We start from the raw sequence: 25796 nt of genomic DNA, 5'->3' as shown, positions 1-25796 counted from the left end.
TGACACTACGAATACGGTTCGCTTTGTAGTTGTTACAATTGTGGTAAAGTACTACAAATGATCTCATCTTGATCATTTATGTGGAGACATGTGAGTGGAGGTATTCTATACAAAGAGTTTGTATAAGATCGGACCATGAAATGAATAGTCTCTCTATATAACACAATTATTAGAAGAGACTTACATTTCACTAGGATGACCATAGGTAACTTGACCTTAATCCTGACTGAGTTATGAATTTCTATTTATGAGGACAATCCTTTGATCTGTATGGGTGAGAATGGCTATGTTAGTCAACTCAACAAGCCTGCCATTTTGGGGATTTATCCGAGTAAGGAGCTGGAAACACAACTACACAAGATGAAATTCTCTCCTTCCTGATCTTAGAGAAAGTAGATAAATTGCTCCTGTAATAGGTAATTCTGAGTCTTGAATAATGATGCCACAACCTCTCATTGGCCTGAGAGGTGTTAGTTTATAGTTGGACTATAAACTGTTTGTTCGTTAAAGGAATCAGTGGTACTTAAGGAGTTAGATGTAACTACATAGGTAAAACAGTAATTTGACCCAGCTGTAGTTATTAGCGATTTGTGAAGGATCGACTCACTTTGATTTGGTTATATCCATGAATACAAAAATATATCTGCCACGCGAAAAGTGCAGCTATCGATCTTTAGTGACTGATAGTTGATGAATATTGATTAATTTAATTAAAATGTTTAATTAATTAATCTCATATCATTGGAACTTCTAATCTATAGGTCCATAAGGTCCCTTTGTTAGCTCGCTAAAGGATAGTAATGAGGAATGATTTGAATTGTTCAAATCAATTGAGGGAATTTTATATTAATGAGATTAATATATAATGGTTAGTTATAGATGTGATATATAATCCAAATTATGTAAGAGAAAAATATTTGAATGAGATTCAGACATTAAATTCAAATGAATTAGATTCATGAAGAATTAATTAATTATAATGTTCGAGAAGTGGATATAAATAAATATATGGTGTTTATATGTTAATTAATTAATTATATATTATATAAGATTTAATGTATAGTTATTTAATTAGTGTGCTAATTAATTAAATAAGGGTTATTTAATTAATTAGTATTAAGGGTATAAAGGAAATACTTGGAGAAAGGTTTAACTCTTCTCCATATAAATATATCCTTATAGCCCATTTAAGGCAAAGATTTCAGTTATGCAAAAGTACCTAGGCTCCACCCCAAAATCCTCTTAACTCTCTCATCATTTTCTCTCTAGCTCTTCCTCTTCCAGGTATTGGAGACCACTCATCCAATCCTTGAATCCTAGAGAATAACAAGGTTATTCTTACAAGTTGTCCTTGATCGTGAAGAGGTGTTCGTGATTAAAGAAAGAGGATTTTTCAAGAAGTTTGGGATTCTACAAACGTGAGCTTTATTTTTCCTTTTCCTCATCTTCAATAGCATGCTAAAATAATGTTTATTCTTCACTGTTCTTGGTATGAACTGATTTGACTTTTTTTTTCCTTTTAAATGGAAAAACGGAATGTAAGGCGATCTCACACTTCCATAGGAATTTGATTCCCTACAACATCCACCTTAACCGTTGAGGAAACCTCGACGTAGTGGGAGGGTTGCGAATCCACCTATTCATTATATAGGTTTAACATAAACCCTGGCGGTCATATCATATGGTAATGTTGAGGATCCATTGTCTTATTAACAGGCAATGGAGGAACTCTCTCAAAAAAAGACTCCTCCCTACCAAAAATTAATTCAAACAAGCCCATATAACTCTACTTGGTTCTCTACCTTGAGAATAAGAAGGATTTGTTTGTGGTGGTGTTCGGGAAATTTCGTCACCATATTTTTGGATGTTCGTGAGTTTGTGGGGGAATGAAGAGTTTATGACCAGAGAGGGATTGTGAAGAGATTAGTATTGGAGGAGAAATTCCGGACCAACCACAGATCGCCACATCATTTGCTAAATTAATGATGAAATTCCAAAATCATCAAATTTGTGACCAATTAAGAGTTGACATGTGTCTCAAATTGAAATTAAGAAAAATTTCTGTGTTTTTGTCGCAGACGTCGATTGAGAGAAATTAATTTCGACCAATTTGACATTATAATTTGGGCGTTGGCTCAGTTACGCCCAAGTATGAGCTTAATGTGGGCCTAAAACAGCAAAATAGGTCTAAGCCCAGTTAATTGGGCCTAAAGACCAGGCTCAAGTCCAATTAATTAGGCCCAAAGGCCAGGCCCAAGTCCAATTAAATTAGGCCCAAAGGTCAAGCCCAAGCCCATGAAACCCATCAAAGAGCTCTATAAATAGAAAAGCTCCCCTCATTTGCAAAGGTCAACAATTCTACACTCTAGAGAGCTTAGAAAGAATTCTCTACAATCAGAAGACTCCTTGACTCCTGAAGCTGACCACACCTGAAGACTGAAGTCCTTCGAAGATACAAGCATTCTGAAGATTGAAGTCCTTTGAAGATGCAAGCTTTCTGAAGACTGAAGTCCTTTGAAGATACAAGCATTTTGAAGACTGAAGTCCTTTGAAGATACAAGCAATTCTACATTCAAAGAGCCTAGAGAGAATTCATCAACAAGCAGAAAACTCTCAAGACTCCTGAAGCTGCACTTCTAGAAGACAGAAGACTCTTGAAGACACAAGCACTCTTCCAAGACTTATACTTCAAGAATGTTCGGTGCTTTTCTTCTTCAAGTCAAGCACATCTACCCAACCGAGAGAGAATCAGAGGATCAAGTACTAGAGATCGAACCACATTGCATCAAATCAACCTCACCATCAACACCAACTCAAGTTCAACTCCACGAAATAAGTTTCTTCGGAAGCCTCGTGCGAACACTTATCCTCTAAGAAGATCAACAAGCCCGAAGGCCGATCATCGAAGAAGATCAACGAGCCTAAAGGCCGATCATCCAAGAAAATCAACAAGTCCAAAGGCCGATCGTCCAAGAAAATCAACAAGTCCAAAGGCCGATCGTCCAAGAAGATCAAGCCCAAAGGCCGATCGTCCAAGAAGATCAACAAGCCCAAAAACCGATCGTCCAAAAAGATCATGAAGCCCAAAAGCCGATCGTCCAAGAAGATCAACAAGCCCGAAAGCCGATCGTTTAGATATTGTACTCACTTTCCACAAAATTAATACAAATACAAAGTTCAAGTTCTACGAAATAAATTTCTCTTGAAATCTCGTACGAACAATTAGACTTTAAGGTAAGTGTGCTTCGATCCTTTGATTCTTCTAATTGTTTGTACAACACGCTTAATTAGGATTGTATATTTTGTTTTCCATCCTTTGTAATTTATACATTCTCCTAAAATTAAGTTGGGACTACGATTTGCTTCTACTTCAGGTGTTCACACATCCTTTCAATATATATTAAGGAGATAGAAAGTTGGAGACCTTTTTTTTTTGTTGCAAACAGGTGAATGAAAGGGATAAAGGTAAAATTGTTGAGAGAACGATAAAGGTAAGGGATTCAAACTACATGCTCTTTATTGTTAACTCATATTAGATCCCAACTCGCTTAAAATTGATAAATTAAAATTTATCCACTATTAGATATAAAATTGTATATCAGTGATATGGGACCTCAACAACATGCAAAATACTAAATGTAAAAATGGTATATGGTCAAAGTCAAATGAGTATCACGAAAATTATGAAAATTTATCAAATTGTATTCATTTCCATGCTTCTACTCCCATTAAAAAGAAAAAGAAACTATTAAAAAAGAAACTCACATTACAACTTGTGATTGACACTTAATCAAAAAATCCCCAAATATTTTTCTTCTTTAAATAGGTGATTATTGTTATTATTTTTTTTAAAAAAAAACCGCATTGCAAATTATTTATTGTATGCAATGCAACAAATTTTCAAATATGGGAAGATGTCAACCAATATCATGGCATCCATTGTAATTCTTCTAATTAATAACCAGAGAATGATTCTTTTCTTTATCATTATATGTCTTTGGCTGCATCGATTATCAATCTTCACGGTGAGTTGCTCCACCAATCAAGCCCATGATGCAGAAAATGACATCCATCTTCAGGCTCAATCATTTGTCTTTGCTCTGTTTTATACCTCTGTTTCTTCAACACTCAATCGCAGTCGACATCTTAAAAGCAGGGCAATCCATTAACGACACCCAAGTAATTGTTTCAGCCGCTGAAAAGTTTGAATTGGGATTCTTCGCTCAACCCAAGTCCTCCAATTTCAAGTATTTAGGAATATGGTACGAAGGCCTTCCCGACTATGTCGTTTGGGTGGCAAACAGAGATAACCCAATTCTAAACTCCTCTGCCACTCTAAAATTCAATCCCGATGGAAACTTAATTCTCGTCAACCAAACAGATCAAGTTTTTTGGTCTTCAAATTCAACAAGATCACTTCAAGATCCGATCGCTCAACTCCTAGATACAGGTAATTTCATGCTGAGAGATTCAAATTCAGGATCTGAAGATTACGTGTGGCAGAGTTTTGATTATCCCTTCGATACTCTAATACCGGGAATGAAACTGGGGTGGGACTCCAAAACAGGGCTTAATCGGAAGTTAACATCAAGGAAAACTCAAAACAATCCATCCTCTGGTGAACTCAGTTATGGAGTCAACACAGATGGGCTTCCTCAACTTGTGGTTCGTAAGGGAAACAAGACGTTGTTTAGGGGAGGGCCATGGTTTGGCAATGGTTTTAGCCGAAGTCGATCAAAGGGAGCAAATTTCATCTATAATGCTTCATTTGAGATATCATATTCATTAAAGGATTCAAAAGATGGCCCTTCGAGAGCTGTGTTGGATCCAAGTGGATCCGTTATATACTATGTGTGGGGCGGAGGGGACAAACTATGGGACATAGCATACACGTTTGACGAATCTGGTTGCAACGACTACAAATTATGTGGAAATTTTGGTCTTTGTAGCTCTGTTTTAGTAGCAAGCTGTGGTTGTTTAGATGGGTTTGAACAAAACTCAGCACAAAATTTTTCAGATGAGTGTGTGAGAAAGGATGAAAAAATTTGCAAAGAAGGAGAAGGATTTAGAAAGATAAGTGATGTGAAATTGCCAGATTCCACAAGGAACTTAGCGAAATTGAAAGTGGGTATTCAAAATTGTGAAACAGAGTGCTTGAATGATTGTTTGTGCTTGGCTTATGGCATGCTGCAACTTCCTAATATTGGGCCTGCCTGTGTCACCTGGTTTGACAAATTGATTGATATTAGACGTGTTCGTGATGCTGGAACTGGGGATGATCTGTTTGTGAGAGTGGCCGCTTCAGAATTAGGTACTAAATTAACTGATTCTCTTCATTTTTCACCTACATTGATAAGAAAAGCTCTGTATTGTCTGATAAATTTGCGATTGTAGAATGGAGTGAAAGGAAGAGTATAATAGTTCCGGTGGTTGTGCCAACCGTATCAGCGATAATCTTCTTGGCTTTAATCAGCATTTTTATCGTTAGGAATGTAAGAAGAAGAGCTAAAGGTACGTAAAGCTTTCCTCCTCGTTCACTTGAATCATAAGTCCATTTTTATTTAACTTCAAGTATCAGCAGACAATGGAGTTGCAATCACTGAGGATTTAATTCATGAGAATGAACTTGAGATGTCGATTGCGATTATTGAAGCTGCGACGAACAATTTCTCATTGTCTAATAAGATTGGAGAAGGAGGTTTCGGACCTGTTTACAAGGTATTGTCTATGGCGACGCATTTGGTACTTCTGAAATTAGTATCTAAATGGTCTCCAAGTAAAATCAGACAACTAGTGGATATAACAAAATGTCGTGACAGTTAAAATTTGTTGACTAGGTAGACTTTGCTAATATATATATTTAGTTAATATATCATTTTCATCTTCATACTTTTGGATTTATTCTAGACTTGACGTTTTCTTCAATACAAAAAACAATTGAAAATAGGCTAAAGAATGTAGAGAATGGCATCCTCTAAACATCATCAAGAGAAGGTTTAATTTGCCTATGCAAAACTATACATGATACTGTTGACATATGAAGCTTTTGTCAGCACCATTACACGATGTCAACAAAAGAATGACCTTAAAATGTGTTGTTTATAGGCTAATTGTCAAAAACCAAATGGTTATCAAACAAGATTTTAAAAAGTAAGTTTTTTAAAAAAATTAGTTGTTTGTTGTTATGCTAGCTTGTTATAGATAGAGGCTTTAGAGTGGTCTCAAGACTGGGATGGTCCAAATAGATATTCGGGTTTTATTAGTTTCGTGATTTTTTATTACTCCATATAGCATTGATTCACAGGGAAAACTTCCATCTGGACAAGAAATTGCGGTAAAGAAACTAGCAGAAAGATCTCGTCAAGGGTTGGAAGAGTTTAAAAATGAGGTCCTTTTTATTTCCCAACTTCAACATCGAAATCTTGTCAAACTTCTTGGTTTCTGCATTCACAAGGAAGAAACATTACTCATTTATGAATACATGCCAAACAAAAGTTTGGACTACTTCCTTTTTGGTTCGTAATTTTCTCTTTTGGTTTAGTTTCAATATTCTACCTGATTTTCCAAAAGATTGATATGAGCTAAAACCTTTAAAATAGATGACGGAAGGCGTTCTTTACTCCATTGGCAAATGAGAATTGATATCATAATTGGTATAGCTCGAGGACTTCTTTATCTTCATCGAGATTCAAGACTTCGAATAATACACAGAGATCTTAAAGCTGCCAATATTTTATTGGATAGTGAAATGAAGCCAAAAATTTCAGACTTTGGTATTGCACGAATGTTTGGTGAATATCAAATGGAAACAAAAACAAACAGAGTTATTGGAACCTAGTAAGTAACAAGAATATTATTACTTGGGTTCTCACGTATTTGATTTTATAGTATGATATTTGACACAACCTTGTTATGTAGTGGTTATATGTCTCCAGAATATGCAATGGAAGGTTGCTTTTCCTTCAAATCCGATGTTTACAGCTTTGGTGTTATGCTTTTAGAGATAGTTAGCGGCAAGAGGAACCAAGGCTTTTTTCACTCTGAACATCGTCAACTGAATCTTCTTGGACATGTAAGTATAGAGAAACTACCACCTTCTTGAATAAACTAATAGATTTTTGCAATGATCATATGAAATTGGTATATATATCAGGCATGGAAACTTTGGAACGAAGGAAAGACTTTGGAATTAATAGATGAAGTGTTGGGTGATCAATTCCAAGAATGTGAAGCACTAAAATACATAAATATTGGACTTCTATGTGTTCAAGCACGTCCAGAAGAAAGACCAATTATGTCATCTGTACTTTCAATGTTAGAAAATGATAACATGTCGTTGATTCATCCGAAAGGACCCCGGTTCTATGGGGAAAGATTTGCATTGTCTGATATTGACTCGTCGTTTTCTACTACGAATAATGTTACTATTACATTGTTAGACGATGGTCGCTAATACTAACAACACTGCAATTATGTAATTCTACATTATTAATCAAATTTAGTGGAAAAAAGTATAGAATATGTATTGATGGAAGATTCAAACATTTAATTTCTCACTTGATAGTATATAAACTCGAACTATGTTCAATAATAAAATAAAATAGATTGCTTAGTCTGTAATTAATAAAAAGAAGTAACAACTAAATTAAGATTAACTAAATTTATGGTTCATCGAACATCTCTCCTATATCATAAAATACATATTTTCTTAAAAAGGAAAAAAAAAACATGGTTTCTACTCATTATTCATCATTTTTCAACCAATGCATTATATAATAATATGAGTCTAAGGTCAAATATTCCTAAAAGGATATTATATTGCCTGAAGGATTGTCTAATATATATTAGAGAATATTAGCTTACATGTTGAAATTTTCATGTGCACACCTTTTAATCCATTATAAAAGTTCTCTTAATCTTCATTTATAATAATTTTTAAAAAGAATATGATGTCAATTAATTCAACAAAATATGAACGTAACATTTTTTCTAAAATCTTTTGGATCGCAGATATTATTTCGTGTGTATGAATATTAAATATCTGAAATTTAAATGTCTGAGATAATTAATGTTTGTGTTTTTTGAAAGTTAAATAAATATGTTTGATTTACCAATTTTGTATATAGAAACCAAAACTAAATAATTATTTAATCAAATGTAATAGAATAAGTACTATACTTATAACTAAATTTAACTATTTAATATATTAATATATTGATTAATTATTTAATCAATTCAAATATCTTTAAATGGAATATTTTTATATTAAATATTATTTAAATTATTTCATTTAATTAATAAAAATAATTAAATAAATATAAAATAATTAAAATATTAATAACTAATAAATTAATATTTTATATTAAATATTTAAGATAACATAAAATATCAATGGTAAATATATTAGTTAAAATTTATTAAGACTAAATAATATATTCAAATTTAATAATTAATTAAAATTAATAATAATATTCAAGTGATATTAATTTACTCCAGGTACAAAAATCCCACAAGTATGGAGGGTATTAAAAAATTCATGTTAGATGGGGTTTAAAGTTTCGAATAATATTATCCTGACTTTTAAAAAGTGAAAATTCTATAAAACAAACACCTATATTAAATATTTATCTAAAATTCGATGACAATATGTGTGAAACAAATAGACTCGATATATTAATTAATAGATTGAAGACATGTCTAGGTTTGCAAAGAGATGTTCAATGTGAACGTCTATTGCACATCACAATCTAGTTAGGTAGATCATAATATAAAGTATACAAAATGTGTTGACTTAATCCATTAAATTAATTTAAAAAATTGGTGTTAAATATAAAACAATTTAATTCATTAATAATTTATAAGTTCCAATAAGTAATATCTGTAATACAATATTTTACACTACCATATTTTTCTTAGTTAGACTTTGACTTATCAATAATCAATGAAATAAAACGTGAACACTAAGAAAAATTGCGTTCATATTAAAATTTTAAATAGATGATGTGATAGTTAAACATATATGGTAATGAATAATCAAATTATTGGCTAATTTCGAACTAAATAGAAAGAGCTCCATCAACAATGAACCAAGAGACTTAAAGGGAAAAAATGATATCCAACTTCAGGCAAAACCCCTTTTCTTTGCTCTGTTTTTGGACACTGATACCTCTGTTTCTCAAACAGTCAATAGCAGGCGACGACACCTTAAAAGCAGGGCAGTCCATTAACGACACCCAATTAATTGTTTCAGCCACCCAGATGTTTGAATTGGGGTTCTTCTCTGAACCCAAATCCTCAAATTTCAAGTATTTAGGAATATGGTATAAGGGTATTCCTGACGTGGTTGTTTGGGTGGCAAACAGAGATAACCCAATTATAAATTCCTCTGCCACTTTAAAGATCAATGGAGATGGAAACTTTGTTCTCCTAAATCAAACAGGTGAGGATTTTTGGTGTTCAAATGCTTCAAGATCAGTTAAAAACCCTATTGCCCAGCTGCTGGATACAGGTAATTTGGTGTTAAGAGATTCAAATTCAGGGTCTGAAAATTACGTGTGGCAGAGCTTTGATTACCCTTTTGATACTCTGTTACCGGGGATGAAACTCGGGTGGGACTTGAAAACAGGTTTAAACCGAAAGTTAATATCAAGGAGAAATCAAATGGATCTATCTTCAGGAAAATTCAGCTATGGAATTAACACAGATGGGGTTCCTCAACTTATGGTTAGTGAAGGAAACAAGACAATGTTTAGAGGGTGGCCATGGTTTGGGAATGGTTTTAGCCGGAGTCGGTCACAAGAAGCAAATTTCATGTACAATACTTCATTTGAGATATCATTTTCATATAATAATGGTCCAAATAATGAGCCTTCAAGAGTTGTATTGGATTCAAGTGGGTCCGTTGTACACTATATGTGGAGCAAAGGGGACCAAAATTGCCACATATCTTACACGTTTGAAGGATCTGGGTGCAACAGCTATGAATTATGTGGGAATTTTGGTCTTTGTAGCTCTGTTTTAGTAGCTAGTTGTGGTTGTTTAGATGGGTTTGAACAAAAATCAACACAAAGCTTTTCAGATGGGTGTGTGAGAAAGCATCCAGAAATCTGCAGAGCAGGAGAGGGATTTAAAAAGATAAGTAATGTGAAATGGCCAGATTCCAGTGGGGAGTTTGTCAAAATCAAATTGGGTACTCAAAATTGTGAGAAAGAATGTTTGAATGACTGCTCTTGCTTGGCTTATGGTGCATTGGAAATTCCTAAGATTGGACCTTCTTGTGTCACCTGGTTTGGGAAATTGATTGATATTAGATTTGTTCGTGATGCTGGAACTGGAGAAGATCTCTTTGTGAGAGTGGCGGCTTCAGAATTAGGTATTCATTTATAGGCTTCTACTGCTTCTCCTCATTTTTCACTGTACCAAAAATCACTAAAATTTGACTTTTGCTTTGTAGAATCAAGTCAGAAGAAGAGTGGAGTTGCGGTGGTTGTGGCTATGGTAATCATATCCATACTAATCTTCTTGGCTTTAATCAGCTGGCTTATCATCAGGAATGTAAGAAGAAAGGCAAGAGGTAAGTAAAGCTTTTTTAAATCTAAATTTTGCTATATTTGTCAATATCTCGGATGTGATTGTTATATTTGTAACTACCCTAATTTTTATCTCTATAATTTTAAATTTACCATCAAATTATGGTGTAGAAGACCAAGGAGCTGTGATGATTGAAGCTCTAATTCAAGAGAATGAACTTGAGATGCCAATTGCTTTAATAGAAGCAGCAACAGATCATTTTTCTGTTTCCAATAAGATAGGAGAAGGAGGTTTTGGACCAGTTTATAAGGTAGTAACCAAAAGATGAAATGACAAAACATATGTTTTAACATGAATCCATCTCTTTTCTTGCTTATATAATAACATATAATGCAGGGCAAACTTCCATCTGGCCAAGAAATTGCTGTAAAAAAACTAGCAGAAAGCTCTCGCCAAGGATTACAGGAGTTTAAAAATGAGATCCTTTTCATTTCCCAGCTTCAACATCGAAATCTTGTCAAACTTCTTGGTTTTTGCATCCACCAGGAAGAAACGTTACTTATTTATGAATACATGCCAAACAAAAGCTTGGACTACTTCCTTTTCGGTTGGTATCAAATGATATTTCTTCTTTTATCTATATCTTCTCTTCAGTGTTCTATTTCTTAAACGACTGATAGATGAGCTAAAATCGTTAAAATAGATGACCGAAGACGTTCGTTACTCAATTGGTCAATGAGAATTGATATCATAATTGGTATAGCTCGAGGGCTTCTTTATCTCCATCGAGATTCAAGACTTCGAATAATTCATAGAGATCTTAAAGCTGCCAATATTTTATTAGATAGTGGAATGGAGCCAAAAATTTCAGATTTTGGCATTGCACGCATGTTTGGTGAAGATCAAACAGAAACAAAAACAAAAAGGGTTGTTGGGACATTGTGAGTAACGACAAAAATATTATTTGGGAACCTACTTTAGTTCATTTGTTTTTTAAGATTCTACTTGATATATATTATAATTAACTTAACATTGTTAGTTTGCACTTTGCAGTGGTTATATGTCTCCAGAGTATGTAATAGATGGTCGCTTTTCATTCAAATCTGATGTTTTCAGCTTTGGAGTTATGCTTTTGGAAATAGTTAGTGGCAAAAGGAATAGGTACTTTTTTCACCTCGAACATCAACAACTAAATCTTCTTGGACATGTAAGTATGTAAAGAGACTATCATCATCTTGCAAGAACATTCCATTACGAGTATGTCAAATCGAAATTTGTATCAGGTATGGAAACTTTGGAATGAAGGAAGGGCACTGGAATTAATTGATGAGACGTTGAGAGATCAATTTCAAGAATATGAAGCACTTAAATACATAAATATTGGACTTTTATGTATTCAAGGACGTCCAGAAAAAAGACCAACTATGTCATCTGTGCTTTCCATGTTAGAAAATAATAACATGGAATTGATATCTCCAGAACGACCAGGATTCTATGAAGAAAGGTTTGAATGGCTTGGTGTTGATCATTCACCATCACTGGGTGATAAATTAACTTCTAGTTCAAACAATGTTGTTACGATTACTTTATTTGATGGTCGTTAAAGTACTTAATTATGAACACATTGATCTTAGAAAACTTCTGTTCTGGTTTAGTAGATCAATTGTTATTGGTTTCCTTTGTAAAGGAGAGAACTAAAGAAGTGCATATATTAATTTTATAGATTATAGATCGACTAAGGGTGTGTTTGAAATGTGTTTTCGAGGGATTAAATTAAAAACTACGTTATTTAAAAAAAAATCCATGTGTTTGAAAATCATGAATTTTGAAAAAATGAGTTTATAAAATAAGTTGGCTTAGAAAAATGAATTATGAGTGTTTAATGGTCCTTTCTCTCCTAATTGGTATGAAAAACTCTGATCACCCCCTCCAGCAATCGCCATCAGCCACCATCTCTGGTGATCCCTGGTGGCCAACCTCCAACCATTGTCCCTGGTGACCGATGCCGGCCAACCTCGGGTCACCGTTTTCTGGCAACTGCCGTCGATCGACTTTCGACAACTATTTTCCAGCGATCATTTTCTCACAACCATCACAGGCCAACTTTCGACGATCAATTTTTGGTGACTGCCGCCAACCAACTTTGGACGACCATTTTTCGATGACCGTCACCAGTCAACCCCTGGTTACAATTTTCCGACGATCACTGCTAGCCACCTTTATCCACCATCTCCCATGACCATCGACCAACTCCGACCATCAACTCTTCGAGCAAATTCTTTTGTAGCAGTTTGACATTAATAAAAGCATTTTTAGTATATAACAAATCAGAAAAACGTTTACATAAAAACACTTTTGAAAAAGAGTTACCAAATACATATGTGTTTTTAGTTTAAGAAATTTTTATCCAAAGCGTTTAAATGAAAATGCACTTTTGAAATATTTTTTTCCTAAGTCATTTCAAATAGGCCCTAAAGATGCAAATATTATAAGACAACAATATATTATTCTAAATTATTCTATTAATTCAAATAATATAAGGATAATTATAATGGAGAACACTTTTATGGATTATAATTAAATATATACAATATTTCAAAAGAATTACAATTGTAGTCATTTTCTCCAATCTTCCAATTTTTTGGCACAAACAACATTTGATGAAAATATGAGCGATCAAGTCGAGAAGATAGTATGATTCGCATTGAGGGTAACAACTCAGGACCAAAATAGGCCAAGAGAAAAGGATTGACTTGGACTACAAGCCAAGCCAGTATGCTTGGCCTTGGCCAAGGTTGAGACCGAGTCTCACCAAATACCTAATGGGCCATGCCTCACACATGCCCCAACCTAATTGACCATTGTAGGCTCAAAATATAACTAAAGTGAGGTGCTTGGTCTCGACCGAGGCCAGTCATAGCAAAACACCAAATAGGGCAAGCCCTAGCCTAATAAATCAAAGGATAAATCTAAATCAATTGGGAAACCCTAAGGGGGAGGGGGATCTCTACGTCAACTACACCTATAAATACGTCAAGAAAGGTTCAAGAGAAGTAAATTTATTCTTATACTCAACTCTCTACTTACTATACATATGCACTTTCTGACCTAAGCATCGAAGTTTGTGTGGTAAGTACCATATGGTTATGCAAATCTTTTCATGTTGCAAATCATATTCTTCCTCAAATTACAAATTTACCATTGCTGCCACGTGGAGGTCATGTGCGTTTTGTTATGTTTCAGATTTTGACATCAACAATATGATTTCACGAGATCTTAATTCACTAACCTTTATTATATTTGTTTACATCAGCTACTAAATTTTTACCAATATGAAACTTTAATTAACTCAAATTCTGGTTCCTACCATTGTTATTTCTTAATTATTTGTTTATCATTATTATTTTGGTGTTTATATCATATCACAAGGAATGATAACCTCACAAATTGTTTTATATTTTTTTTTGTATTTTTATGATTGTCTATTTTAGAATTGGTTTTGCATTTCTCAATAATAGCCAAATATGAGATTATGCAAGTCACTCTCGTTGAAATTCTTGGTTTCGGTTTCAATTTTGATTTTTCTTAATTTTGACTTTTCTTATTGAAATTTGTCGACATGCTTGAATCCTTCTTCTCATTGATCGTGGTTCTGTATGGGATGAAGTATTTGAGAGGGCATAGAAAGTGCAGGGGATAAAGATTGGCAGCTTCAAGGCCACTATGTTAATTGAAAGACTTCCAGCAGTGTTTCAAATGGATAAAATGCTCAATGAGTTAAAGGGATCACTCTCTATTAAATGGAAAAAGGGAAACTGTATTAAATGGGAAAAATGGTATATGAATTCTCTATTTTTTATTATCCTTAGATCAATTATGAAAGTAGTATTACTATAATTGAGGTCTATTAATGATAGACTTCTACCTTTGATATCATTGAAATCTATCAATAACATACCTCTATTATTGATGTCCTATGATATCTTTGTATTACTGGTCTAAATCTATAAGTGATAGAACATCATCATTGATAGTCTATTACCTCTCACTTAACTTATCACTACTAATGAAGAACATAAAAATATCATTTCCTTGTCTTGATTGATAATCGTTGATATGATTGAAGTCTATCAGTGATATTAGTGATATCAATTAAGTAGATATTAGTGATATTTGTGTATCAAGTGGTATCATTGATATCTGTGATAAAACTTAGGTACATAAAAGTGATATCAATGTATTGATGATATAATGGATATTGGTAAGACAATATATAAATGATATTATGGGGTGTTTGGCTCACCAACATGAGTTAGAGTTGAGTTGGTATAATATACTAACTCAATGTTTGGCTCACCAACTTTTAATGATGGTAGAGTTGAGTTGGTATATTTTACCAACTCACCCCAATTCACCACAGCTCACCCTAACTCTTTCTTCTTCTAATGTTTTCAATGGCTCCACTCATCGATCGTTGTCGACGACTATCATTATCACACCCTGGTAACTAACTCCAGACTCTGATAACCATCTCCAATGGCAACTTTGACAACAAACTCCATTCTAAAAACAACCTTCGATTACAACTCCGACGACCAACTCCAGGATCCGACAACCAGCTCGAATTACAACTCCAACAACTAACTCCGAGCTTTAACAACCACCCCGATTACAACTCCAATGACCAACTATAGGCTCCGACAACCACTTCCATTAAAACTTCAACGATCAACTTCAAGCTCCGACAACCTTCGTGTGACCAATCTCAGGCTTCGAAAATCACCTTTGATGATAAATCCAATGACCTAACTCCGACGACCACCTTCGTGCAGCCAACTCTGACGGCCAATTTCAGGCTCCGACAACCATCTCCAAACTCCGATGACCAACTCCAATAAGCACCTTCTAAAGGAACTCTATAGAGGACCTTTGAGCAGAAGCGGATTGTCCCAAATGTTGGATCGATATGACAATCCTAGAGGGGGGTGAATAGGGTTTTAATTAATTTTTTTTTTAAATTAACCCAATTAAACTAATTAATACACTTTTTATAAATAATAAGAAAAATTCAATTTATGTAACAAATAAGATGACAAAAATGTGATAATTTAATTCTATCAAATTTTGGCAAATAAATAATAACAAACTAAAACATACAATAAATTGCTTAAATTAATTGCAAAAATAAAAAGGAAAGAAGTTTAGAGAAGAAGACACCGTAATTTTTATAGTGGTTCGGTCAAACTCGACCTACTCCACTCCCCAAGCGCCTCTTGGGAATTTGAATAAAATTTTTCCGACTCTTTCCACAGATTAGAGCCCAACTGTTACACCACCGCTCCTTTTACGGGTTCAAGAGCAAACCCGATCCTTTCCATGGTTTAGGATCAAACCGTTACAAATGTTAGAATTTTTTAAGAACAAAATACAACTTTTACTAGAGTGGATTTACAAGTTTAAGCACTCAACAAATTTATCCTCACAATACAATAACACTCTCTCAAGAATAAGATGAAAAGAAAAAAAAAATGGAAACTTAAAGAGAGCAATAATGGAACTTTTGAGTTTTTGAGGATTATGAAATGTAAAATTTGTTAGTTTAAAATTTGAAGAGGAAGATGGTTTATATAGAGATGGAAAAAAAAAATTTAGAAACCACAATTTATTTGGACCATTAGATTTTTTGAAAAGAAAAGTCAATGATGGAGATTTTAAACTAAATTAGTTGTTACATACAAACAAAATATAATATTAAATTCATTTTCTTTTGAAGTTCATTTTCTTTTTAAAGTTAATCAAAAAAAAAAAAAAACATATCATGTGTCAAAAACTAGCCGTTAGACACAAACATAAAATAATATTAAATTCATTTTCCTTTTACTTCATTTTCTTTTTAAATTCATTCTTTTTAAAGTCAATCAAAAAATAAAAAACATACAATGTGTAAAAAAAACTAGCCCATTAGACACAAACATAAAATAATATTAAATTTATTTTTCTTTTAATTTTTTTTAATTTCAATTTTTTTAATTTTAAATCAATCCAAAAATCAAAAGTCCATCATATGTTAATCTCTTAATGATCCACCATTCAACCAATATGCTGCCATATGTCTACATGCAAATGGTCTGGTTATGTCACGTTATTCACTACGGTATTTTTTCTATAGACTTGTCCGGTCATATCGTCTTCGTTTTAGCTCCGATTTGAGTGATTCAAGAGGTGTTGGAATTGTTGTTCTGAGCTCTACGCTATGGACATATTAAAATACTAAGATTTTCAGTAATTAAAAATTGAGTTTATTATCATCAAAATATTGATTAATTATTAATTAAAATTAATTAATTTGAGATTAAGGGCCAAAAAGCCAACACCAAACTCCATTGTGAAAGAACACATACATTCACAGTCATACTAAATAGATTATGCATTAATCATAAACTACAACATGCTTTGAATCAAATACAAAGGATAAGAGAGATAATACCTTTGAAGAACTCTTTATTCACGTTGTTCTTCACGTATATCCCTTGATCAAACTCGAAAGCAATGATCAACTCGAACTCGATCTCCCTCGAACACCAGCAACGAGTATCAACTCGATCCTCGAACAGAACCAGATACTACTACAAGATTACCTTGGTATTCTCGGTGTGAGAATCGAGGAGTTGTAGGCTATGACTTATTTTGGAATGAGGGAAGGATTTGAGTAGACGAAGAAAACGACCGAGTAATAGGCAGCACTATCGTGTAGAAGAAGGAAGTCTATCGCATAGACTCGACACTCGATCGTTTAGAAAAGAATACTATTGTATAGTAAACTCGATCCTATCATGTAGTCACTCGATAGTCAATCATCTGAGACGATTCGTGGAATGATTTGAAAAACTATTTTTCATTTTATCCCACTTTACCATAATAACTGTACAACCACCCACTAAGGTCAGTTATTGAGAAAAAGAAATATCAATTATCATATAATTAATAAATTATAAATAAATATAATAACTAACTTATCATATTATATTTATAACCTATAGTTTTAATATTGCATCATATACAATATATAAATCATAGTTCTTTTCCCTTTTTATGGCATTTAATATAAATCATATTTATATTAATTCCTCCAATCAAATAATAATGTATCAAATACATCATATTAATTATATCATATATAATTGAATTAATTTAATTATATCATATATAATCAAATTTCCTCTTGTAAATTGGAAATTTGAATATTTCAAACTAACCCAAAAATTGATTCTCAACTTGAATCTATTGAGCTATCATGGGGACCTTATGGACCTGTAGTTTGAAACTTCAACAGTACGTGAATAACTGATTAAACTCTTTAATCACATTATCCACCATTCGTTAACTGTAGGAAATTCCACTAAAGACCGACAACTACATTCTTCGTACTACAGATATATTTCTGTATCCATTGGATATAACCAATCAATAGTACGATGACCCTTCACAAATCGCTCGTAAGTACAGTTGGGCCAATTTATCGATTTGCCCATGTAGTTACATCTAACTCCTTAAATATCACTGATTCCTTTAATGAACAATAGATTATAGTCCCACTATGACTAAATCCTTCTTAGGCCAAGAGAAGGTGTGGTGCCACATTGTTCAAGCCCTGGAATCAACCCTTAAGGGAACGATTTACCTACTTACCCTTGCTTCGAGGAAGGAGTGAATTCCATCTTATGTAGCTGAGTTCCCAACTCCCCAATTAGATGAATCTACAAAGTGGTAACCTTGTTGAGTCGGCGATTTGGCCACTCTCACCTATGCAAATCAAAGAATCGCCCTCATGGGCAAAAGTTCACAACCCACTCAGGATTATAAACATTTCGTGGTCTGGTCTTATACAAACTCCTTTGTATAGAATATCCCCGCTCGCATGTCTAATACATAAATAATCAGGATCAGATCATTTGTAGTAATTTACAACATTTGTAACACCTATAAAGCGAGTCACACTCGTAGTGTCACTAGGATAAGGTATCTCTTCTTATCCATATACTAAAAACCATTTAGGTTATCACTTAAAACACAATCCACTTGTATATCTCCACATACTTGTTTAAGTTACAACGATAACCATGGATCTTAGTTTATTGGTTTGTGGTTAATGCAACTAAAATATCTCATATTTCATAAACTGAAGTGAATAAAATATCAGATATTATAAATCACAAAATGTTTGTTCATTCAAGTGTTTACAAACTACAGGACCCTACGAGATTTAGGGCAACAACACCAACACCTTCGACTACAAACTCCAATGAAAATCACATTTGATGATCAATTTCGATGACCACCATCGAGCGAGCAACTCTAAGGACCAACTCGAGCTTCGACAACCACCTCTGATGACAAACTCTGGCAATCAACTCTAATATCACCTTCATGCGACCAACTTTGGGCTCCGACAACCACCTCCGACTATAAAACTTTGGCGAAAATTATCTTCGACGACCAACTCTAGGCTCCGAAAACCACCTCAGATGCGACCAACTTTAATACCAATTTCAGGTTCTGACAACCACATTCGACTACAATCTCTACCATAAATTATCTTTACTAATCAACTTCGACAACCACTTTCAACTATTATAAGACTGATGACTATTAAAGTATGTTGCAAGGGTTCTTGATTATGTAAATAATAGTATTTTGTCCACAATAAGTGTAATATTTATATGTAAAAATTTGTAAACTATATCTTTATTTAATTGACTTTACATATCAAATGAGAGTTGAGAATATTTAAATGAAAAGTATGTATGTAGTTAAAAAGTATGTAACATATGACAAAAAAAATCATAAAATAAAGATTTTCTTCCTATAACATTTTCTAGCAAGAATTAGTGAAAAATTAATATTTGTTCACTGATGATCCTCCAAATTTAGAGGTATTGAAAGTGAAATTTTTGAAGAAATATGGTGACATTCCATTGGCTACTAAGATGGTAGGGGAGATTCAATTAAAAAAAATCATAATAGGAAGAGGAAGAAAAATAAGAAGATGATAACGAAATTCAGGGAGAAAAATTAGAAATCAAAAGTTTTGATTTCTCTTTGGTTTCTCATTTTATTTAACTATATTTCTGCACAAAAAAATAAGTTGATTGTTGTTCATTAACCAAAAAAGAAATAAAGAAAAAAAAATAAAAGCCTTAAAAATTAAAAGAAAAAAATGCAATTTATATTTTATTCAAATAAAGACAGGTAGAATTGTTGAATAAAAAAAAATTCCAAACAAAAACAGTAATCATAAAAGCAGATTATTTAGAGTTCAAAAACTACACACCAGATACCCTAGTCATATGAACTTAACTTTGTACTCTAAACACATGCATATGAACTCATATCAAATAATTTTGTACCCTAAATATAGAAATATAAACCTTACAGATATATGAACTCTATAGACATATGAACTCCAGCCATCTTGTCTCAACTCAGCACCCAAAAAAATCCCTTAATGATGTTAGTGATATTCGTGTATCATGATATCGATGTTATTAGTGATGTCAGTGATATTCATGTATCAGCGAAATAGCCTAGAGATAAATATCAATGAAAACTGTGTATCAATGATATAAGTGATATCAATGTTATATCTACCATAACTTAGGTAGATATTTTATATCCATGTATGTGTGATATCAATTATAGGACATTGGAGAATTTAATAAACTAGAAAACAACAAGAACAAGATATCTACAATCGAGAATTTAAGATTCAAGATTCATAGAATTGTGCAAGATAAATCAAGATGGCAAACTATTAGACAAATTACTCCAATTTAAATTATTAGTAAGTATCACTTTTGAAAAAAACTAATCTTCTTAATTAAATATCAACAACCACATTAACTTGTTGATTGGCGTGTGGTTGCAAATCTAACCTAAAGCTTTAAGATTGTGGGTTTGAATCCTCCCCGTATATTTTTTTTCTCCTTTGTTTTTTGTATTTTGTATTTTAATTAATTACATTAACATAAGTTAGTTATATTAAGGGTAATTAGAATGGGTATTATTTCTAGAGCTAATAATTAAGAGTATGACAACATTTTTAAAAATGGCAAATATAGCAATTTGCTCAAATCTGCTAAGTTGTTTTATTTTTATTCATATTGTACATTTTTTTCTTTCTAAGTTCAACTACATGTGCTATCGGGACCTCTTATTTCAGATTTATTTTTTTTAAATGATCTCTTCTGTTATTTTTGTACATATAGATTTTCATCCTTGATTAACATTTAAAATTTTCTTTTCTTTTTTTCATTTTTTCTTTGATTTCCATTATATGTTCAGTTTGTACAATACTCTTTTTTTTAGTTATATTTATTTTTCATTGGATTTTCTTTATTTCTCAAGCTCCTTTCCTATCGATATTTATCATTATGCTTTTTAGCACAATAATTGCCGAGTTCGAACATTTAATCTTTTTAATCAAAAGTTTATATCTTATGTCAGTTGAAACTATGCCTCATGTTGACTTCTACTATTATAAAAAAAAATTCATAGATAGAAATTTATCACTAACATACTTTTAATTCACAACCTAAATCTATATAGAATATTATGACTAATAGATTTCAATCACAATGCACAACTAATATATATTTTATCTATTCCAGATTTCAAACAAATATTTTTCTTTTTCTTTATCCATTTTTTTCACTTCTTCCTCCAATTTTGTTTTATCCATTTATTTTATTTGATATCTCAATAAAATATCTAACATCATTTGATGTAATCTCTTTTCCAAAGCAACTATAAGAACAAAAAACAACTAAGCTGTAGCTAAATTATCTATGCTTGAAGCTTAAAAGTACACGAGAGATAAAGTCTATAAGTAGCTTTCTATGTAAGTGATAAATTTCTCTATGGTATGTGAATCTATCGTTGGCTATCACAAATAGATTTGAAATAATATAAGCCTATAAGTCATAGACTCTAATCATTGATAGTATCGATAAGTGATAAGTCAAAGTACTCATAGAATCTACCCATGATAGAATGTAATAGATAAACTCTATTGTTCATACCAATCTATCAACGATATAATTCTATGGTTGATACAAATCTATCAGTGATATGAATCTATCAGTAATAAAAAGTCTATTGATATCGGTGGTGAAATCTATTAGTGATAGATTCAATCACTAATAGATTCAATCATTAATAGACTCTGAGAGCTAAATTTAAATTTTATTATATTTATAATTTCTTTTACATTGAATTATATATGGTAATACTTTAGACAAGATTGTTATATTTAATAGCCGAGGAGATTCAAAATTGACAGATGAACCATCATTATTAGATGGTTATACTCGAGAATATGACAAACAGCTCAATTTATTGTTAAAGATATGACTATAGTTGTCCATCGATTTAGTTAATAAATATAAGAAAACACAGCTAGGTTTAGGCTTAAAATATTAAAGTTACTCATATATTATATCAATATTGAGGTCAATGACTACTCTCCTACCAGAACCAGTCATCCTCCTCCTCCTCTTACAGAGTTTCACAAGTTTAACGAAAAGGATCAACCAAAATTCGACTAATCGGTGCAAAGAAATACTTAAGCAATGAAAAATCTCTTATCATTCCTCTTTTTCTTCATACTCATACCTCTGTTTTCCCGAAAGTCCATTGCAGACGATAGTCTAAGAAAACGCCAATCCATTAACGACACCCAAGTAATTATTTCAGCCTCCCAAAAGTTTGAATTGGGGTTCTTCAATGAACCCAAAGCCTCCAATTTGAAGTATTTAGGAATATGGTACAAGGGCATTCCCGACGTCGTCGTCTGGGTGGCGAACAGAGACAACCCAATTGTAAACTCCTCTGCTTCTTTAACTTTCAGTGAAGATGGAAACTTGGTTCTCATCAATCAAACAGGTTCCCATCTTTGGTCTTCAAACTCCACAAGATCAATTCGAAATCCCGTCGGTCAACTGCTTGATACTGGCAATTTGGTGTTGAGAGATTCAAATTCGAAGTCTAAATATTATGAATGGCAGAGTTTTGATTATCCCTCCGATACTCTGTTACCGGGTATGAAACTCGGGTGGGACTCTAGAACAGGTCTTAACCGAAAATTAACATCTTGGACAAGTCCAGACAATCCATCATTAGGAGAATTCAGTTTTAGCATCAATACAAATGGGCTTCCTCAATTCCTTGTTAGTAAAGGAAACAAGACTATGTACAGAGGTTGGCCTTGGTTTGATCATGATTTTGGACAGGGTTATGGTAATGGGTTTGATTACAATCTCGTCTTTAATACTTCCATGGAGATATCATTTTCATATCGTTATTCAGAAAACAGCCGTACAAGAATTGTGATGGATTCAAGTGGGTCGATATATCGATATGTGTGGAGCGATGTAGAAGAAGAATGGCACAAAGAATTCACATTTGATGGAGCTGGTTGCAACGACTATGACTTGTGTGGAAATTTTGGTATTTGTAGCTCTGTAGTAACAGCAAGTTGCGATTGTTTATATGGGTTTAAACCAATCTCAACACAAAACTTTTCAAATGGGTGCATCAGAAAAGATCCAGAGATCTGCAAAGCTGGAGATGGGTTTAAAGTGATGAGTAATGTGAAATGGCCTGATTCTACAGGGGATTTGGTGAAAATGAAACTGGATATTCAAGATTGTAAAGCAGAATGCTTGAAGAATTGCTCTTGTTTAGCATATGGAACAGTGGAAATTCCTAAAATTGGCAATGTCTGTGTCAATTGGTTTCATAAATTGATTGATGTTAGATATGTTCGTGAGGTTGGGTCTGGAGATGATCTCTACGTGAGAGTTGCCGCTTCAGAATTAGGTATTTGCTTATTACATTAGCTAATTTTGTATGAAAAAGAAAAAAATGAGTTCGTTTTGATTATTTGGCTCTGTTTGGGATTTGTAGAATGGGATGATGAAAAGCGTAGTGTTGCTGTGGTTGTGGTTGTGCCGATCGTATCAGTGATAATCTTTTTGGCTTTAGTTAGCGGCTGCTGTCTTATCAGGAGAAGAGCTAGCGGTAAAGCTTTTTCATCCATCAATATGGTTTAAATTTATGCAAAACTTGATGTTAATGAAATCAGTGTGTTTAGGGAGATTTTCCATTGCTTTTCATCGAGGGAATTAACTTGAATGAAGAAATAATAGAAAGAAAACTCAAATCTACGGTCGAATTCGATGAAATTGAAAGTTTAGGATGAAATTTGATTTTTTCCCCTTTTTTCTTTATAACCATGTTTGGATTTATGGTGAAATCTCATGTAGGTAATGATCTAGTTGTTATAGAGCTCCCAATTCAAGAAAATAACCTTGAGATGCCTATTACTGTTCTTGAAGCTGCTACGGAAAATTTCTCTATTTCTAACAAGATAGGAGAGGGTGGTTTTGGACTTGTTTACAAGGTACTCTTTTAAGTTTTTTTAAACTCTTTTAAAAGATTTTGAAAGGCTTAAATTAGAATACAATCGAAGTTCTACTTGAGTTTATAAAGGAAGATAACTATCTCTAATGATATGAGATGATCTTTTGAGTGAAACAAAAAGCAAAACTATATGAGTATATGTCCAAATTTGACAATATTACACCATGGTAAAAATAGGTGGAGGTTCCTGGCGAGTCTCCATCATGATATCAAAAAACAACACTTCAATTGCTAAAAAAACTCCGACCGACTTTTTTAGAATCAAATATTGCATTTGTTATTTCTTTGGTTGAATATATGAAATTTGATTATAGGGAAAGCTTCCAAGTGGGCAAGAAATTGCTGTAAAAAAACTAGCAGAAAGATCAGGTCAAGGGTTGCAGGAGTTCAAAAATGAAGTCATTTTCATTTCTCAACTTCAACATCGAAATCTTGTCAAGCTTCTTGGTTTTTGCATCCACGAGGAAGATATATTACTAATCTATGAGTACTTGCCAAACAAAAGTTTGGACTGCTTCCTTTTTGGTTGGTACCAAAACATTCTTTCTTTATCTATAGTTATGATTGATCTAGCATTAACTATTTTACTTTCTTTTTGTTTTTGAAGTTCCAACTATATTTTTCATTTACTTCTTTTTTATTTGATTGTAAAAGACTAATATGAGCTAAATCATTAAAATAGATGACCAAAGGCGTTCTATACTCAATTGGTCAATGAGAATTGATATCATAATTGGCATAACTCGAGGACTTCTATATCTCCATCAAGATTCGAGACTTCGAATAATACATAGAGATCTTAAAGCAGCCAATATTTTGTTGGATAGTGGAATGAAACCGAAAATTTCAGACTTTGGCATGGCACGCATATTTGGCGAAGATCAAACAGAAACAAAAACAAAGAGGGTTGTTGGAACTTAGTAAGTAACAAAGATTACTTTCATCATTATTACTTCTTTTAGTTTATGTAATTGTAAGAATTTAACTATATATGATTCAAGATAATGTGTTGTTTAATACTGCAGTGGTTATATGCCTCCAGAATATGTAATAGATGGTTACTTTTCAGTGAAGTCTGATGTTTTTAGCTTTGGAGTCGTGGTTTTAGAAATAATCAGTGGCAAGAAGAACAAAGGTTTTCTTCATCCAGAGCATCAACTAAATCTTCTTGGACACGTAAGTATATGAAGAAACAACCGTTATGCTTTAAAGAACACACTTATTCCCACAATGATCAATCGTGACAAAATTAAATCATTTTAGGCATGGAAACTTTGGAACGAAGGAAGAGCATTGGAATTAATCGATGTTATGTTAGAGGATCAATTCGATAAATATGAAGCTTTGAGATATATAAATATTGGGTTGTTATGTGTTCAAAGACGTCCAGAAGAAAGGCCATCGATGTCAACTGTGTTTTCCATGTTAGAGAATGAAAAGATGCAATTAAGACTTCCTCAACGGCCTGGATTCTATGAGGAAAGGTTTATAGTATCCGATATTAATTCATCATCAGGCGATCAACAAACATCCTCGTCCAATAATAATGTTACAGTTACATTGCTACATGGTCGTTAATTGTTATATTTGCAATCTAAGTGACTATATTTACTAACTATATTTGACTTCTTTACATGTTAGTTTTATTCAATTATGTGTTTCTTCTTTCTATTGTTTAGTCAGTTAGGTTGTTATTTTAGTCTCTCTTTTCTGATGTGGGAGATATCATAAATAGAAGAAAAATTATAATGGAAGTAAAATAAGGAAAAATATCTATCGATGTAGTA

At 32.9% G+C, this 25796-nt stretch overlaps 3 protein-coding genes across 9 annotated transcripts; all 3 read left to right on the top strand.

Annotated features, from left to right (window-relative positions):
• Positions 1-3973: 3973 nt before the first annotated feature.
• Positions 3974-7529, top strand: LOC120083009 (receptor-like serine/threonine-protein kinase SD1-8). Its single transcript, XM_039038486.1, has 7 exons — positions 3974-5311; positions 5395-5511; positions 5582-5718; positions 6305-6515; positions 6600-6837; positions 6919-7072; positions 7154-7529. Exons 1-7 carry the CDS (start codon positions 4051-4053, stop codon positions 7451-7453), a joined length of 2418 nt encoding a protein of 805 aa, XP_038894414.1. The 5' UTR covers positions 3974-4050; the 3' UTR covers positions 7454-7529.
• Positions 7530-9064: 1535 nt separating this feature from the next.
• Positions 9065-12216, top strand: LOC120083376 (G-type lectin S-receptor-like serine/threonine-protein kinase At4g27290). Of its 7 annotated transcripts, none has more exons than XR_005483411.1 (7): positions 9065-10372; positions 10454-10573; positions 10701-10840; positions 10927-11137; positions 11234-11471; positions 11570-11737; positions 11814-11954. XR_005483411.1 is itself a non-coding variant. In XM_039039111.1 (7 exons), exons 1-7 carry the CDS (start codon positions 9109-9111, stop codon positions 12132-12134), a joined length of 2445 nt encoding a protein of 814 aa, XP_038895039.1. In that variant the 5' UTR covers positions 9065-9108; the 3' UTR covers positions 12135-12216. The 7 variants fall into 7 exon arrangements, 5 of the variants coding, with proteins under 5 accessions (XP_038895039.1, XP_038895038.1, XP_038895040.1 ...); XR_005483412.1 differs by having other exon boundaries at positions 11570-11691; positions 11814-11953; XM_039039111.1 differs by having other exon boundaries at positions 10704-10840; positions 11584-11737; positions 11814-12216.
• A 9838-nt stretch (positions 12217-22054) lies between these two features.
• On the top strand, positions 22055-25587 carry LOC120084136 (receptor-like serine/threonine-protein kinase SD1-8). Its single transcript, XM_039040035.1, has 7 exons — positions 22055-23406; positions 23494-23607; positions 23853-23989; positions 24324-24534; positions 24692-24929; positions 25035-25185; positions 25273-25587. The coding sequence occupies exons 1-7, from the start codon at positions 22158-22160 to the stop codon at positions 25585-25587; spliced, it is 2415 nt and encodes an 804-aa protein (XP_038895963.1). The 5' UTR covers positions 22055-22157.
• Positions 25588-25796: the final 209 nt, after the last annotated feature.

Source organism: Benincasa hispida, chromosome 8 (genome assembly GCF_009727055.1).
Source record: "Benincasa hispida cultivar B227 chromosome 8, ASM972705v1, whole genome shotgun sequence".
NCBI classification, from domain to species: Eukaryota; Viridiplantae; Streptophyta; class Magnoliopsida; order Cucurbitales; family Cucurbitaceae; genus Benincasa; species Benincasa hispida.
Note: the sequence above shows the minus strand (reverse complement) of the source record. Positions and strands in the feature narration are given on the sequence as shown.